The 19,214-nt window shown below is 37.3% G+C and overlaps 1 protein-coding gene and 1 long non-coding RNA gene across 3 annotated transcripts in view; one reads left to right on the top strand and one right to left on the bottom strand.

The window, feature by feature from the left end:
* The window catches only part of cntn4 (contactin 4), a 238,867-nt gene that overhangs the window by 79,674 nt on the left and 139,979 nt on the right, over positions 1 to 19,214 (bottom strand). For both annotated transcript variants that reach the window (XM_073870408.1, XM_073870407.1), the window contains exons 9-10: positions 14,495 to 14,634; positions 2,029 to 2,158 (exon numbers count right to left, since the gene is read on the bottom strand). In XM_073870408.1, the coding sequence (XP_073726509.1) occupies positions 2,029 to 2,158; positions 14,495 to 14,634 (270 nt within the window). The remainder of the gene's footprint in view (positions 1 to 2,028; positions 2,159 to 14,494; positions 14,635 to 19,214) is intronic.
* On the top strand, positions 15,627 to 18,299 carry LOC129452016 (uncharacterized). Its single transcript, XR_012370756.1, has 2 exons — positions 15,627 to 17,011; positions 17,476 to 18,299. It is a non-coding gene; the product is annotated as an uncharacterized lncRNA (long non-coding RNA).

Genomic DNA, 19,214 nt, shown 5'->3' with positions numbered 1-19,214 from the left:
ATTGAACAAAACATTAAATTATACAATGTACTGCTGTTGGCTGGTAGCTATATTTTTCTGAGGTTTGATTACACAGAATTTATGATAAATTAATGTTTTTATAAAATGTCATAAACTGGGCCCTTGGCACCATTTCGTGCCCCCTCCCCAAGGGTGCCGTCCCCCTAGTTTGGTTCCATAGAAAACCTTCAATATTAACAGTAAAACGAACAGAAGAGTGAATTGAATTTAGTACTTGCTGCTAGTAAATGACGCAATGCATTGACCATATTGAACTCTATACAGTACAAGTGGCGGCAGGTGCAGGGAGCTGGACTGAACCCTTCAACTCCCCCCAAAGATCATAATGCATCACTGAGCCACAGACTTTCTCCGTTCACATTTGACCATAATTACAGGTATGCAGACGTGAGGATTAAGGGCTATTTAGAGCACATCCTCTTTAATCATTGTACTTCAAAAGAAGACATGCTTGTAAGCCGGCGCGTGTGATGTAGAAACAGAGATGGCAGAGCAGAAGCTAGGTGAAAGTGGCACTCTTTAATTATCACACGCTTCTCTCTCCGCTAAGAAAAACAAAGGGAAAATGTCACGTCCTTTTCCTCTTTTTTTCAACGTTCCCGAACTCAAATGAGTTTTTATTATGATAATTTCTCTGGCTCTATAATCCTCACACGCTGTTATTTAAAAGGCACTTCATTTTATCAGTGTAAGGGACTTGCCAATTATTTTCACGCGAGATCAGCAGCGTTTTCCAGGGACAGTCATGTTTGGTGGTCTGTTCTCCACAAACACAACAATAAAAAGATGAAAACATTCAAAAAGGTTTTGTCCTGGTTTTTAACTCATGGATAATAAATAAGATTTCAATGATATTTTGACCATTGAACTAGGAAACGTCCTCGCTTTTCATTTTAAAATCTGATCACCCTACTTTTCAGACACTATGGTTGCCAAATTTGTATGGTTAAACAATAAACAACTGAAGCTGTGGCTGAATGTGTGATGAAGTTAAAGGGGCCATGGCATGAAAATTTGACTTTTTCCATGTTTGCTATAATTGGGGTCCCAGTGCTTCTGTCAACCTAGAAAATGTGAAAAAGATCAACCCAGTAACTTAGTTTTGGTAAATCATTCTCTGCAAGCACGTGAAAAATGAGTGCATTAAAATTTGGTTCTCCTTATGATGTCATAAGGAGATCTTATTATAATAATACCGCCCCTTAATCTGCACTTTCCAACCACTGCACAGCCATTTAGTGCAGAGCGAAAGAGAGAGAGAGAGAGAGAGAAAATCACATCACAATTTAGTTTTGCAACAAACTACCATGAATTTCATCAGCTCATTTGCATTTTAAAGGACACACCCAAAATGACACATTTTTGCTCACATCTACAAAGTGTCAATTTTACCATGTTATAATAAATTATCTATATAGTATTTTGAGCTAAAACTTCACATATGTACTCTGGGGACACCAAAGATTTATTTTACATCTTAAAAAAGTGACATGGCCCCTTTAACAATTTTGCTTAAACTTTTTATAATGAACTTAAGTGAACTTGAAAATATTTTCTTTCAAACGGTTTTGTTTAATCTAAATGTAGTTTTTCAAAGTATGTAGCTTTTTGTTTAAATGTTCATTGTCCACTTCTGCATCAACCAATGGTGTCAGTTTGGGGGCGGGACTACAAGTTTCTATTATTACAGTTCAATTTAATTAAACTAGTAGAGTAAAAACGATGCAATTCACTTTTAATAAACCATGAATATCTCTTCAACGTACAAGAAATCCCCTTTTGGTTCATTGAATGCAATGTTGACTAAGAATGAAACGTCAACTTGCACATACAAAACCAGCGAAAAATATTTAAACACAAACTACTATGATTTATACAGTATGTGACATTACCAACATATATAAAAAGTGTAAGCTTTATTAATGCAGTCACCATCTTGGATTTTAGCCGTAATATCTGTCATTGCAGACAAACACTTTTAACTCAAGTCAAACCAGATTAACTTACCGATAACTCTGAGTTCAGCATTGGAATAAACCTCGCCGTACTTGTTTCCAGCCACGCATTGGTACATTCCAACATCCGACAGCGCCAAGCGGGTGATGGACAGGGCCCCATTAATGACCTGGACCCTCTCCTGTGGAAAACAGGATATCTCAGTTAAAAGTCTTTTACTGAGATTGCTAATCTGCATAAAAGCACACGGTTGTCTGGGAAGGTAAATTATGCCGGAGGTTGATGCTCATAAATCTGATCACTCATTCCTAATGGGAGATACTGCGTAGGGTGGCCTCCCAAAAAACACTGGCAATAAATCTGTATGTTTATGAGATGGAAATAAAAGCCTTTGCTTGTTTACTCTGTATGTTTAAGGGTTGGGTGATGTTTGCAATCATAAATGAGGAGAGCTAATATTGTAGCTATAGACCTTTTGCGTGTTTGCAAACAGAGATGACGTTTTTTTGTGGGCGGAGCCCAACTGGTGGCAGAAAGCGACAACTCCGCAATAGGGGTGTGAGGTGTTTTTAGCGTTAAACTGTGATTTTTATGGATCCGGTGTTTTGTAGAAGTCTGTTTCCCCTATATTTCTCTTAAGTGTAATGTTTCTTATAATGTTTTCACCAAGTTACGTTTATTTTTTAAATAAATTAAAAGTTTAAATGGCTTGGCTACTGATATGTGTGCATGTATGTAATGTATATGTGTTGTTCTTTATTCGTAAATCAATTATTTTACAGTATGAATCGCTGAAGTACTTATAAGAGCAATACTATCATGTATTCTGTATAATATCATTTATTAAATATTTCATCATTTCCTGTTTTCAATTTCTTCCTTATATGTTTAACCTACGTGTTTGTTCTAAAATTATTATGTTTACATAAAAAATAATTAATTTGTATAGGCCTGTTTATATATTATTAACACTTTACATCGTGTGTGTGTGTGTGTGTGTGCTATTATATATTTATTAGTAAACATCATAATTTAGAACAAACAGGAAGAAGACATAGGCTAAGATAGAAGGTAAAAAGAAGTAATAGAAAACGAAAAAAATATGAAAACTTTAATAAATGGTAATATTATTGATATTATGAACTAATTCAAATCTTAAATCTTTCTAAATAAATAATAAACGTAACGTGATGAAAACGCTATAATAAGAGACACAAGAGGGATCAGACTTCGACAGAACAACCGGATATCTTCTCTAATTATTTTCTATTCTAATTATTAAAAGATTTCCAAATGATTTCATCACTCCAGTCTGTCCGGTTGAGGGCTTATTGCAACCATAAACACCTACCTTTATCTTCAAATGGTGTCATCGATGAAGGTATACTATAAAAATGAAGGTCATCTATTTTGGCATTCCTATTCTGACACTCAACAGCACAACAAGACATTTTCTAGTGGGTTATATTGTTCGTTTCACGTGTGTCTCATTCATTTTCACTGTTTTTTTGCCACCACATTGCGCACGTGACGTAACTGTGACGTCGACTCGCAAAAGGTCTATATCACTTGCAATAAATTATGACATATCGATTGCATGTCTGATGTGTATAAAAACAGACACCGTCAAATCTGCAAAACTTTTCACCTTCAAACACTTTGAGCTTCCTCCTCAAGTTACAGAACTTTCCAAAAGGCATAAACATCAGTTTAAAGGCTCGTAAAAAACACATTGAAAACTGGCATGAAAAGCCAGAATGCTCTCTGTGGCGCTCGGTGCATTTCACCTTGATCAACTCCCTGGTCTTAAAGGGACAGTTCACCCAAAAGTGAAATAAAATCCTTATCCTCCTGTTGTTCTGAGCCTACACCCTTTCCTTTTTTCTGTAAAACTCGAACTAAAATGTTAGACAGAATGTCTCAGCTTCTGTTTTCTACACAAAGAAAGTACGGCGATTTTTACAGCTAAGCTCCCAAAAGGACTTCAATTTCAGTGTTCCTCACACAAAGCTATCATCCGCCTTGACAAAAAACTTGAAATATAGTGCAGAAGGCAATTTTATGATGCATTTATGGCGCTTTTTCCATTTTGGAGCTTGACAGCAATGGTCCCCAATCGCTTTCAGTATTTGAAAAAAGAATGGCAAATTCTTTAAAAATTCACATTTCTGTTATATAAAAGGAAAGAAAGAAAGAAAGTCATGGGCTTAAGGGTGAAGAAATAATAACACATTTTAGGATAAACCGTTCCTTTACGGTTCTCATTAAATGCTTTCCAACAAGTAACTCATGCTAATGCTAATGCTAGCAGGCAATGCAATGTGAATTATAGGTGCAATGCAAAGGTCAGTTCAAAGTACATGCACTTCAACTCAATCACAAATCTCATCCTCAGTACGTGCATGACTGCATACCAGCCTTCATTTTCAAAGACTTGATTTAATTCCATGCCGTCTTAAAGCAACAGTGTGCACATTAAGCTTTATTACCTGTTCTGATGCTGCTAAGCATCTGCTATTACGCTATACCAGTGGTCCTCAACTCCAGTCCTCACCCTCCCAGAATATTTTATTTTATGTCTCCTTATATGAAACACCTGAATCCACTCATCAGGCTCCTGCCAGAATGTTTGAAACGATTCCTTAATTAACACACTAACAAGCTTATGAACTGAATCAGGTGTTTTATATATGGAGACATCTAAAGTGTTCTGGGAGGGAGGGGCCGAGGACTGGAGATGAGAACCACTGCGCTATACATTACAAATCAAATTATGCAAATTATGATTTGAAGTCTGAAGACACAGCTGAACAAGAACATTGACACGTTTATGGCTAGATTACCCATGCGGCAAAAACCTAAATTTCTCTGGACAAAAATATTTTTTAAATATATGCTAAATACATTTTGTATAAAGTCTTCTTTATTTCTTTACTATTTTACTTCTTTACTTCTTTATTTCGAGGGTGCACAATGCGAAGTTCATCACAACATGTATGTAGCACGTCATGTGTGTGGTTTATCATTTCAAAAAATGTGAACCTATGTGCATCACGTGTTTTGTCAAAATAAGTGCCTGCTGCAGATGCGTCTAAAGGGTTTATGATAAAAGAGACGCTCACGTTTGCCAGATACTCACATAATCTCATGCGTAATCAGAGTTTACTGTTAAGGGAGTGTCTTGCGTGTATTTTGTGAACGTGAAAACGTCTCTTTTATCATAAACGGTTTTGACGTGTGTGCAGCAGGCACTTATTTTAACAAAACTCATGATGCACATGGTTCATATGACGCAACAAACACATATTTTGAAAACACAAGCAACACATATTTTGAATTTGCACCCCTCGGAAGAGCAGTCACCAGCCGCCACTGTATGAGAATATATTTCAAAACGTATTTCAGGGGCAACAAATAAATTAGTAATTTTACAACCCATCAGGCAAAAAATATATATTTTCCTGCCAAAGTGTAATATTTTGTATAAATGTATAAAGTACGTACAAAATATAAAATCATAAGTATATTTTTTATGGAGCCCCTAAAGCCCGGGATACACTGCACGATTATTGGCTTTCCCAGACGAAAGATTGCCATCATCGCGATTTCTGTGATCGTGGCTCTTCATCGGTGGTCCTATGTCGTACAATGAGAGAGGTTCAAAGACGGCCGACGATAGTTTTCTGACAGTGTCAGAAATTCGGCATGATCACCGCATCGGTGTGTTTGCTGCTACGACCTGCACGCCGGTATTTGTTTACCACGAACGCATGCTAATGACGTTGCGCAACATGTGACGCTGCCGCCGAAGCTTCCGTGTCATCATCGTACAGTCTACATGCCTCTCGTACCCGAGTTTAAACGATACATGTCGCACAGTGTGATAAGGTAATGATCTTATAGGAGGGCAAAAATCGTGCAGTGTATTCCGGGCTTCAGGGGACATGGAGCAAAAATTAAATAAAGTTAAGTTTCGCATGCGCACGTGAAACTTTCGTGTGCGCACGTTAAACAATCGCGTGCACACGTGAAACTACCACGTTTAGTTTCGCATGCTCAAGCGAAAGTTTCACGTGCGCACATGAAACTAAACTTAAATTTTTTTTACTCCAATGTAGCATACAAAATTTTTCTGCCAATGCGACGTGAATATATATGCTTTAAAATATATTAATTTTTAAAATACATTTCAAAATATAAAAAAATTGGCCAAAAAATATATTGGTGAAAAATATTTTTTTATAAACATATTTCAATTTTTTTTGGTCTTTTTATATTTTGAATATATATATATATATATATATATATATATATATATATATATATATATATATATATATATATATATATATATATATTTGAGAATAAGTAGCTAAATCACTGTATGCGCCTCTTTTTTATAAACATATTTAAATTTTTTTGGCCTTTTTATATTTTGAAATATATATATATAAAAAAAACTAATACATATATATATATATATATATATATATATATATATATATCGTCGCTGTCCGATGAAACTCATGTATGTTCATTTTGCCGATTTTGAGATTCTTCGACAGATTGAATGTCCAGGTTCATTTCCATATACAGTATGCGTCACATACCTAAATAGCCAATGAAAACTTGTGAAATCATGTCATTTGATTTTCACGTACCCGTTTGGTGTCAAAGCTGTCAATCACGCCGCATATCTTCCGCCTGTGAAGCATCTCGCCGGTCTCGTAAAGTTTCATCGAAGCTCAGCACTGGATATAGCCGAATAAACATGACAATGACTTTCCTTTGAGGTAAACGTTTCCCCCGGACGCCAGACTAACATCTATGAGTTACTTAATTACGGTAGGACTGTGCAAACAAAGTATCTGTCTAGCATTGGTGTTATACGCTGGGGATTTCCCCACCACTTTGTGAAAGCATTTGGTTAAAATGTTTTGAAAAATCAAGCGATGCTTAAGACTGGTTTTGTGGTCCAGGGTCACATATGTTGCGTTGTATGCTGATGGTGTGTTTTCTTGTACATATGTAATGAAATTCATTGTAATCATTTATTAAACGCGCTGCTGTTGTGGTGCTTTGGCATTGTTCGGTTGAGCTGGTGTTGCAGGGACTTTGTCAGTGTATTGATTCATTGTCCCTTCATAGCTTGCAAGAGACATTTAATACACTTATAATTAATATTAAATAAAGTAAGCGTATTTAACTAAGACGTAGGCTATTTAATAAACTGAGCGTATTCATCTGTCAATACGAAACGCGACTTGGCCATTCTAATTAATGATCGGAAGAACGCGTATCGATCACAGTTACTGTAAAATATGCACGCATGTCCATTTAAACTCAATTTTGGTCAAATGTGGATTATATCATTACACTGGCAAGAATATGGTTACATGTAAATATGCCGTACCAAGTATGACAACGCTACATTCAACTGCTTTTGATATACGGTGTTTTTTTTCACTTCCTGAAAAGTAACCGTTTTGGACATACGTGAGTTTCATCGGGCAGCGACGATATATTTAAGCAATATCGCTCGAGTAGGAGTGTGATATAGCTCTATATCATCACGGCTGTGATTAGGCCAGAGGCACGAGGCCGTAGGCCGAGTGCCGGGGGCAGTCGCAGCCGTGATGATATAGAGCTATGTCGCACAACTCCGAGAGCGATATTGCTTTTATACAACAGTTCGACGGCACACGTTTGAAAAACGAAAACTAGAAAACAACAACGGAGTTATTTTAAAAGCCTCTTTGTTTGAGAACTACTTCTTCCGCCACGGATTTGAGGGCGGCCAGAATGACAGGTAAAACTTTCGGCTGCTTTGAAGCTCTTAACAACTCAATGGACGGAAAAGCCGTTACTTTATATTACCGTTTCGTGGTCACAAAGTGTAGTTTTAAGATTAGTTCAGTCGAGAATGTATATGTATTATATTTAAATCTGCAGTCGATTAGTAAAGATAGCGCCTGTTTGAACGTTTGCTTAGTGAGATTCGGTACGAAGAGGACCAAAGCATGAGCGGACGTCAGTGTTCACTCGCCCCGCTGACCACCGCCCTCTCTGGGCTACACCTGTAACAGAGATACCCTGGCTCTCATGTTGGCCTTGTTTGTTTATGATCGTCAAAATGAGATCAAATCAGCAGTATTTGGTGTCATGATCAAACTATTACTTGTTTTTTAATTCATATTTAGTGTCTTTTGTGTTGTTATTGTTTTGGCGCGAGGTAAAAGTTAATAAAACTATACTTGTATAACGTTACTATTGCTTTCTCATTTATTCTTAACGTGATACGAGCACTCGATTATTATTATTAAACTTTGTTCTTGTCAGTACTATATAAAACGTTTTTTATAAGTGTCAGAGAGATGTTTTTGCATGCTGCTTATAAATATACCAGTGGCGATATCTCATAACATGTTGTAATAGTCACGTCGCGATAAAGTAAATGATCAATGTCCACATTTAAAAGCTGCGGTGCTTACCTGCAGTTCCACGGTGTTTTCGCGTTCTGATGAGAAATATAGCTCCAGAAAAAAAACGAGTGTTTATATTCCTCTTTCCAAGTGTTAATCGTCCACACGATGTGACAAGACATTTCTCCCATTAACTTTAACGTAACATCCAAGAGCGCTGATCTTTGACAGACTGATTTATGAGCTAGTAAACTAATGAGACACACGGAGAGTGAGAGTCTGTGTTTTTCCATTCAGAGATGAGCCTGCTTAGGACCTCCATTCACTAGGTGGCGGAATGATACGAAAGGTGAAGCGGTTACAGTGCCGATATCAGCACAATATCGCATACCTCTTAGCCAATCAGATTCGAGAACCAGAAAAAACTGTTGTATAAATATATATATATATATATTTGAGGATAGGTAGCTAAATCACTGTATGCGCCTCACTTTTCTCTCTTAAAAATTTGCACAGTAATTTACAAAAAAATAGGTTTTTAGTCACCTTAGCAATGCTTTATTCCAATAAGCCAGAACGAACATGAAAGGTCCCCATTGATTAACCGCGGTAAAAATAACAAATGGTTGAAGTCATCAACCCATGCTTTTGCTACATCAATGACCTTTAGTTATACAATTGATTAGAGCGTTGATGTTGATAGTGACATTTGGAGATCGCAATAATTCTACCCTGATTCATTCATTTAATCAGGATACATTGAAAATCAACATTTCTGAATCAAAAGGTAAGCTGGGGTATGATTCAATCAAAAAACTGTGTGCCCTTGGGACGTAGTTTCAAAGCACAAATGGATCTGTGTTTTGTCATCGCTCAAAGAGATTTACCCACGCTGTTTGAGAAAGGCAGATGGTGATTCCTTTTCAAATCTTTCTATTTTCATTTCACAAAAGCCTTTATTGTATTGTAGAGTCAGGGTTTCTTTTGCCATTAAAGCTTGCACGGACCTACCTGTAAAACCTTGATCATTATGCTAATTCATTTTGCAAATACAAATTCGCTCAACTAATGTAGATCTTAACCAGCAAATCTGCATACAAAAGGATTTTCTGAAGTCTAACAGATGTAAATTAACTTTACTTTAGCTTTCCGAGAGACCGGAGGGAAATTGAGGAATATTCTAGTGAAACCCGCTATTTATTAAAGTGTGTGAAACAAAAACGAAGAGACTGCTAATCAGGCGAGGTTGACAGAAATCTGAATCTAATGGAAAGAAGTGCAATGTAAGAGAAAGGAGCACGGCTTGATCACGTTAACAGCCAAATATAGAGTCTATAAATGGATCAATATCCTCTGTTTTGTTTGCAACCACATCACATAGCAGGGTTTATTTGCATGAAGTGTCCCCATTTGTTTTTTTACAACACCGAAGGTGTGCCTAAGCTAGTAGTCACTAAAAATAACCAGCATTGCTACACACTTAAAAATAAACGTACTTTGTCAAGCTGTATGCTTTCATAAAACACTTTTAACATCTGCAGAACCTTTCTGTTACATAAAAGGTTATTTAAAGGTTCTCAAAACTATAAAAAGGTACACTTTAAACAGGCTCATGGGATATTTTTGACCCATGCTGGGTAAATGTTGGACAGAAAATAGGGCTGGGTTAAATTTGACCCAATGCTGGGTTGTTTTAACCCAGTGGTTTAATGGTTGCATAACAACAACCCAACATTAGGTAATTTTTAACCCAGCATTGGGTCATTTTTAACCCTGCATGTGTCCAATATTTACCCAACATGGGCCAAAAATAACCCAGCCATTTTTAGAGTGTAAGAAAAAAAATGGTTTGTCCCAAGAACAGTTGACTGAATTGGGGAACCAAAATAGTGAAATAGTAGAATAGAAAAACAGAAGAACCCTTACTAGCACCTTGTGTAACATGAGTAAATGAAGTCTGGGTCAATTACTCTCAGTGGAAATAGGCTGTATACAACACAAGGTGTTGAGACATATAAATGTTTATCACCACATTCACTATAGTCTAAATGGTTATCAAAAGGAGACAAAACAATAAGCTTGTCTGCAACACAATAAAGGTTTATAAGCCTACTCGTAATGGCATTTAAGAAAAAGGTTTAAATTCTGCACTTTTGGCCCAGAGATTTAATGGAAGACCACTGTGTCTCTTGGGTCTACAGTTGTACAAGGTCTACAAATGTAACCAGGGCCATAAATAACCACAATAGACATTGAGGGGCACCATGGCCGGCGTCAAGGGAGGGGTGGCATTCGTCGGCCGTGCCCCCCCAAACAGGTTGTTGTGCCCCCCTACACAGTTTTTATTAATTCAATATATATCAAGAATAATTAAAATAAATTAAACATTGAATGTTTCATGACTTTTAATGTAATCAAATGAGGAAAATATAGTTGATATATGTTTTCTTTAATTAAACTAGACCAGTTTCTCTGATTGGTTGTATTGCGGGGTCTCATGTGTCTTTACGTCTTTAGCATATTTGTGACTTGATACTAGCAACGTTGTTTTTCGCCGCATTTTATGGATCGTGTAAAATATGGATATAGAACATTTAGAACGAACCAGCACCGCCTGCTCCATCTGACTTCATCCAAACACCGATTGGCTCCAACTCGGAGATTAGAGGTCGAGGTGGAAATTTAAAATCTACAGGACACTGTTTTAAGGAAGTTTAATGTTCGTACACACCGGCTTCAGCTTTTTTAAAGGTAAGTTGGCGTTGTTTTAATTTACGTAAGCTTAAATGTGAAGTGTGGCTATAGACCGTTAACATAATTGCGACGTGATTATGGTAAAGCAGCTTTCACTAAGGACGCGGTGTGCGCTGCGTTATGAAACCCATTCATTTCAATGGCTTGCGCCGTGCGAGGGTGGTTTGTTGTTGGGATGAGCGAAGCGCGAGCGCAGCGGTCAAAGTTCAAAATAGTTTAACTTTTGCACATAGTTTTTGATCTTCTGCACTTTATATGGGAAATGAGCCAACAGTCTGTACCCGTTGTATAAATTGTGTGTGCTTGCACTGTATTTGTTGTTTTAATGCCTTGTTTTTGCAAGTTATTGTTGCTAATTGCGTGCCCCCCGTTGGAAGCCACGTGCCCCCCTGTTAGTTATGGTCTGGCGCCGGCTCTGAGGGGCACATGTCCCCCCAATCTTCCGAAACGTTATACTGTATATTTTTGATAGACATACATATAGCCCTAAATATTGTGGTTCCCTCAATGTTTAAAATGTGGTAATGGCATTGGATAAATCAACTCTTAGGGCCAGATTTACATTATTTTGGCAATAAATAACGACTGTCTGGATTTACTAAAGATGCGCAGTGGATAATTAGCGCTAAAAAGGTGCGGTCTAGTTTTTTTTGCAACTGACCTTATTGCATATGCATTTCTAGGAGTTTACATTTTTAGACGCAAAATTTATGCGAGAAGATTATTTAAAGCTCCCATTCTGTCTGTGATTTTGAAGCTTAGATTGTGTTTATAGTGGGCAATATAATATGTGTTCATGTTTCACGTGTAAAAAAACGCGGTATTTTTCACACAATTTACTTATCTGTCTAGCGCTGTTTTCACTGTCCTCAAAACAGGCTGATGTCTTCCTTGTTCTGTGAAGTCCCTCCTTCAGAAAAACGTATTGAGTTCTGATTGTGTAGTTTGTTTAGTATGCTGTGATTCGATAGCAGCTTAGCTTAGCAGAGCCGTTTGAGCCAAAGCTGGTGACTGACGTATTCCTGTGGGCGGAGTTTAGTCAACAAACTGTTTTACTGACGTCATTTAAGCAGGAACTAGAGGGCTGTAGTCCAAACCGGCTGTTCGTTGTATGCTTTTAAAGAGGAATTCTATTGAAGAAAATATATCGCCTGGCAGTGAACTTTGAGCTTTATCGTTTTACAGGTATTATATATGCTATTATAGCAACATTACACACTAACTAGGGTTTAAAAAATGGTATCAGGAAGAACGTGACCTTTAAATGATTCACGCGACGTGATATACTAATGTTTGCGAGTGTGTTATGACTGGTATTTGTGCCATTGTTTAACGGCAAAAAAGCATGTTTTAAATAATGCTTAAAAAGGCTGCAGTTGTTGCTTAAAAAGAGATCAGAGAGTGCGTGATACAATGCAGAGGATTTTTTTTAACATGTAACAGTTTATTTGGATTGCCAGAGGAACATTTTATTCAAAAATATTGTTTGCCAAGCCATGTTATTTTTTTATTTGCTGAAGAAAATAAAAGAAGAGTCACTAGAAATCACACAATACCAGACGTTTCAAAACCTTCATTTTTCGTCCTTCAGTTCTTTTCAGTACTATGGCTTTGTTAGCTGGGATTTCACACCCACATTTTAATTTGCCCTGTTTAATAAATCTGGCCCTTAAAGGGACAATCCACTTTTTTTGGAAAATAAACATTTGATTTTTACTGTTTTGGAATTCATTCAGCTGATCTCCCGGTCTGGCGGTACAACTTTTAGCATAGCTTAGCACAGGGGTAGGCAACGTCGGTCCTGGAGTGCCGATGTCCTGCAGATTTTAGCTCCAACCCTGATAAAACCCTGGCTAAATAGGTTTCAGGTGACTTTTTAGACCTTGATTAGCTTGTTCAGGTGTGCTTGATTAGAGCTGGAGCTGGACTCTGCGGGGCGTCGGCGCTCCGGGACCGACGTTGCCTACCCCTGGCTTAGCACAATCCATTGAATCTGATTAGACCATTAGCATCGCACTCAAAAATAACCAAAGAGTTTTGATATTTTTTCTATTTAAAGCTTCTGTAGTTAAAACTCTTCTGTAGTTACATCGTGTACTAAGACCGACAAAAATTAAAAGTTGTGATTTTCTAGGCAGATATGCTAGGACTATACTCTCATTCTGGCGTAATAATCAAGGACTTTGCTGCCGTAACATGACTGCAGTAGGCGCAGTGATATTACGCAGTGCCCGAAAATAGTCCCCTGCTATTGAAAGTTACTAAAGGGACTATTTTCGACTGCTGCGTAATGTCATTGCGTAATATTTAGGGATGCACCGAATCCAGATTTTTTAGGTTCGAGGATACGAGTAGGATTCGGTATTCGGTTTCGGCCGAATCTTAAACGGTGGATTCGGGATTCGGCCGAATCCGAAACCGAATACCGAATCCTACTCGTATCCTTATTCCATTAACACAGTAAAGCACATTAATGAAGTAAACAACGTCCACAGCAGTGTATTTTTCATTTTATTTATTTTAACTGTACATTATGCCAGGATGACAAGTTGGAAAACTATTTTGACAATTACCATAAGCATATGCATAATGAAAGCGATGCGTTGCTACACGCTCGTTTTTCCAATAAGCAAGCAGCTCCGCGCTGAAAACTATATTTAACTTTGAGTGAGAAGCTCCGCTCGTCAATGTCAGTTTTCACACGGCCATCCAATTACAGTGGAGGAGGGGCGGGACATTACCACAGCAACCAACCGGCTCACAGCTGAAGCATCACAGCTACCAAGCGCTCGGCTGAAAAACAGCTGGCATTTGGCGCCCTCAATGCGTTTGCAGCCGTGTTTAAAAGTTTTGGCGTGTCCAGCCCCTAAGGCTCACCGAAAGAAAAAGCTCATCTCCACGTCAGCACCCGATGTGTGTAATCAACGGCCGCGTGACGTCGACCAGCGTTGCGCAAGCCTAGGGTTCGGTTCGGTGGAAAAAAAATCTAGGATTCGGCCGAACCCGAACCCCGTCAAAAAGCCCAGTATTCGGCCGAATCCGAATCCTGGATTCGGTGCATCCCTAGTAATATTACAATCATTATCAATGGATTGTGCTAAGCTACGCTAAAAGTGGTACCGCCAAACCTGGAGATCGGCTGAAAAAAAAGCTACAAGTTTAAGTTAGACTTAGTATGGTTACAATATTGGGTATTAAGTTACGTAGATGAAACTGACAAACACTTTTGTTTCACACATAAAAATCACATATGAATGCCCAGGAAATGCTTACTTAAATTTTTTGTATTTCAGTACTTTTATTGCAAAAATCGACCTCTGACGTCCCAGAACAAGACTGACCTCAGTAGGCTCCAGGTTCTCTCCGTTCTTCATCCATCTAAAGGACGGTTTGGGTTTCCCTGTGGCCTTGCATTCCCACATCAAAGCTTCTTCAATGGCCTTCTGCACATCTTGAGGCTTTTCAATTAGCTGGGGAGCAGCTGCAACATCCAACATCAGAGGTAATGATTACATGCAAAGACTTTACTCTAGATTATTACCTTTTATATGTCCTATAAAGTGGACTAGTAATGAATGTGAGAAACAGTATGATGTAATCACAAAAAACCCACACTGGTCTGGTGACAGACTATGATTCACACTTCTATTTAGATGAGCACAGTAAGAAAATCACATCTAATATATCGGTATTGTCCACAAGGTAGTACCATAAACTACCTCAACCAATACCATTAGGGTAAATTATGGCTTAATTATACACAAGTTGTATTGATCTTTATCTTTTAAATGCACGTAACTCAAACCAAGTAAATAATTGACCAAGACCCAAGAATGGGTTCAGTGCATCATTTATGGACATTTTCCTAAAGGGAAACAATAGGTAAAGGTAGAAAGTGCAAATAAGAAATAAAGGATTTAAACAAACAATGAAATTATAGCCATGCAAAGTGTGTAAATATATAGTGTTAAAATATTTTTACATGCTTTACATACTTTTCAGACCCCACTAATCATTTTTTATTAAACCCTGTTTTGTGAGATGTATGCTTGAAAAAAAATCAATCTTTTAAATAATAAAAAGTTATTTAAAATTTGTGAATGTTTCCCGAATACTCATCTCCTATTGGCTAAACCAATAGTCTCACCCAAACCCACACCACAGCCATACTGTTTACACAGGAAAATCAACCTAGCAATGGATTACTCTTCTGTATATAAAGATGGGAGAGGGAATAGAAAGCATTTTAACATTGAAAATATATCACACTTCTAGTCCTAATACTGTATCATATTCGTAATCCCGTCTTTAAAGGTGCAGTGTGTAATTTTTAGAAGGATCTCTTGACAGAAATGCAAAATAAAATACAAAACTATATTATCAGGGGTGTATAAAGACCTTTTTATAATGAACCGTTGTGTGTTTATTACCTTAGAATGAGACGTTTTTATTTACATACACCGAGGGTCCCCTTACACTGAAAAAAATGGACTTAGTGGGTCTTTGAATTTAAATAAAATAAACATGTATATGCAACACAAAATATTTATATTCCTTGTGTAAACATAATTTAATTGATTAGGATTAAAATGTTTTGTTTGAATGTAAAATGAACACATTATTCTCACATTGATTAAAATTGATTGAATTGAATACTTAAAACAATAAAATTGGGTTTGGACACAAAACGGCACCTCCTGAGCAGCAGGGGCAGTATAGCTCATTGAGAAGGACATCGATTGCCATAAAAGAAGAATAAAGATCGTTTTTTTGGGCGCCAAAATGAAGACTACAGTAAGCACAGCAGTCACTGCCAGTCAGTCAGAAGAACTCTCTCAGACGGACACCACGTTATTAAAGTAAGTTATATTATTTATTTATGTTCGCTTCATACGTGATATATCTTCACTAGATAGACTATTTTTTTGTTTACAATATGTAGCCATTGCAATGACTTGTAGTAAATATTAGTTTGGAGGAGGTTGGTGGAGTAAGTCAGTCAAGCTCATAAAGAAAAACACAGCGTTTTAAAAACGTCAGCTGTTTAATGTTATTTCACGTTTGGTAGTTTTATCTGAGTTGAAAACTGTCAGCTTTGAGTTGACTTTTGAGGCACTTTTTACTCAGTTGTTCTATGGAAACCTGTCAGGACAAATAAAACGCTAACCAAAAGTTATTCTGTCCAGAGTAACGTTATCCATGTAAGTAATTTACCAGATGATATCAATTGACTACATTAATAATGACATTGCGTATGAAACAAACGGTCTGCTTAATCAGATGAACAGACCCGCGTCAGTTATTCATGACTTCGCTGCGCCACGAGCAACATTTGATTCTATTAGAAAAAGCTTTTTTAAATGTCTTGCGTGACGTCTGGTATATTAACTGAAAAAAAAATCGCTTTGAAGTGCCACACCTTAAAGCTGACGTTTTCAGAAGAGAACCTTGTTGTTTTAAGATCTCATTTTGTCCAAAATTGCGTCCTATGACAGATATAATACTCATTTCATTATTGCTCTATGTATGTGTGACCTTCATCATTTGAGGTTATGTGTTGATTTCACCTCTAAATATTTCCTCTTATTCACCTTATTTTTCACGACAACAAGGGCGGCGCCATAGCGCTCAGTTTGTCAACGTACTTCCGGCCGCATAGAAGAAGAGCAGCTGAGGCAGTGACTGAAGGCGACGCGTTAAGCTTAAAAAGTTCATTCAAGCGCCTTTATGTTTGTTTCTTACCAATTTTAACGGACGGGAAGCCGACTGAGGAACACCCTTATCCCAGGCAATGGTTCGACTACGATGGTCCGGTAACTTTAAACCACGCCGGGTGTTGAAAAGGTGTCCAGTTTCAGGTAAGCTATCTTAGCTAACTATGTGCTCGTTCGTCTAAAGTTAGATTTGTGAAGTCCGTTCTACAAATACACTTAAGATCAGTAACGTTAGTTTATAAAATGCAACTATTTTGAATGGTTTTAATTGTCCACCAATATTTATATATTTACGATAGTACAACGAGATATTATAGTACATTACATTATTACAGTAGCCCACGTGATTCCTACAAGTTGCTCAGATTTCAGATGCTAGAATGTCAGTTCATTTCTCATTCAGATATTGATAATGACCTATTAAACAACGTATTATTTAACACTGAATTTAGAGGCTGTGTGTATAATGTTACTGTCTCTTTTTAATGCATCACTCTCTTACACACTGTTCTGTTTAAGTATGGGTGCCATTTATATATTAATTCTCACGATGCAAGCTTATTTTAAATACTAACATGAAAATGTTTATGGTTATATTGTTTTCACAGATGCATTGATGTGTAGTGATGCAGTGGACAACTGTGAGGATGATACAATCAACATGTTCCTAAACTGTGATGCAGAAACACAATGGGAGGATCCATCCGTCTCTGACCACAACTACACTTTAAAATCACAACTCAACCTGAAGCAACCTACATCTGATATGGGAAAACAATGGTGCGGTTTCCCGGACAGGGCTTATGCTGGTACCAGGCTAAAATGCATATTTGAGCTACAAAAATGTAAAAACACCTTGTACTGACATACCTCAACATATATGAGTGCCATTGTTTTGTCACAAGATGCGCACCAGTCTTGTTTTTTTGTAAGGTTTGTTTGTAAAAACTAAAATGTCCTAATATAATTAAATTCTAGTCCTGTAAACCCTGTCGAAGAAACCGCTTCAATGTGTTAAGCTGGCACAAATGTACATATCTTTGCTGAGAAACAATCATCTTTGTCAGCTTTACAGAGGGTTGATATTGCATCAATTACACAGTCACCAAGCACTTTACCAGTACATACACCAACAGCTTCCAGATATACGCTTGGGATCAGCTCCTGATGACTCTGATAAAGCTGTGTCTTAATTTATTGCAGGGTGGTCTTGCTGAAAAGTTAGCTGTTTCTTAGTCTAGTTATCTTTATAAACCTTTACAGTGTGACCTGATTTTACCTGTTGTAAAGTTACATTAAACCTTCATATGTGATTAGATGTCATGCAGTGATATTAAACATTTACAATGTGAGCTGTTGTGCATTTATTAAACCTTTACAATGTGATCAGGTGTTACCTGCCATGCAGTTATATTAAACCTTTACAATGTGATATGATGTTGTGCATTTATATTAAACCTTTACAATGTGATCAGATGTTACCTGTCATACAGTTATATAAACCTTTACAATGTGATCAGATAGTATCTGTAGGGAATTTCTTAAACCGTATGTGAGCTTTGTAGATTCCACTTAAAAGGATTTAAGTCTCCTGATTTGAAGGAATAAGTGTTGACAAGTTTGCAAATGAATTCTATCATACATTACCACATAAAAACGAAATAGTTATTGGACTGGCTAAGGTGCACATTTGCTTTAAAAAAGACGAAATCACTGTGTAAATAGACATACTTTTAATAATTTTCAATGCTTCTCCATCAACTCCTGACAGGACGAGGTAATTAAATATGCCAGGTTACTTGCCGTGGCCGCGTCATATCGTCTAACGACGAGACGATTGATGGGACAATATAAGACTATCCGAGCGTCATATGAAGTTTTAACCGTCCTCCTAATTTAAAACATTTACAGCAGTAGCGATATTTGTCATTTCGCTAAAGTTATAGTGAACTACAAACAATCTTTTAACCACCAAACTAACCACCGAATGCACTGTGCCATATTAGCAGCGGAAGGCGGTTGACAAAATGCGGAAGAGCGAAGAATTAAAAAAGGGCGTGGCGGAATAAGGTGAATAGGTCCATCATCCTTTCATGCGCTACACAGCATTGGTAAGTCATATCTTTCACTTTTGTACTGCTGTTAGGAGCTAAATCTTATTTTTGTAACTAATATACAATTATTATTCTTTGACTCGCAGTACTCAAATATACAATGGTTGGTTAATTTGTTTTCAGATAAATGCTGAATTTGAAAGAATCACTACTGTCTTATGTTCCTGCGTGTCACCTGGACCTCCAATCCAAAAACCTGATGAAACTCTTCTATCAGAAAGGAGGACAGCTAG

This window comes from Misgurnus anguillicaudatus, chromosome 8 (assembly GCF_027580225.2).
Source record: "Misgurnus anguillicaudatus chromosome 8, ASM2758022v2, whole genome shotgun sequence".
In the NCBI taxonomy this organism is placed as follows: domain Eukaryota; kingdom Metazoa; phylum Chordata; class Actinopteri; order Cypriniformes; family Cobitidae; genus Misgurnus; species Misgurnus anguillicaudatus.
The sequence above is the reverse complement of the archived record's forward strand: the minus strand, read 5'-3'. Positions and strand labels throughout refer to the sequence as shown.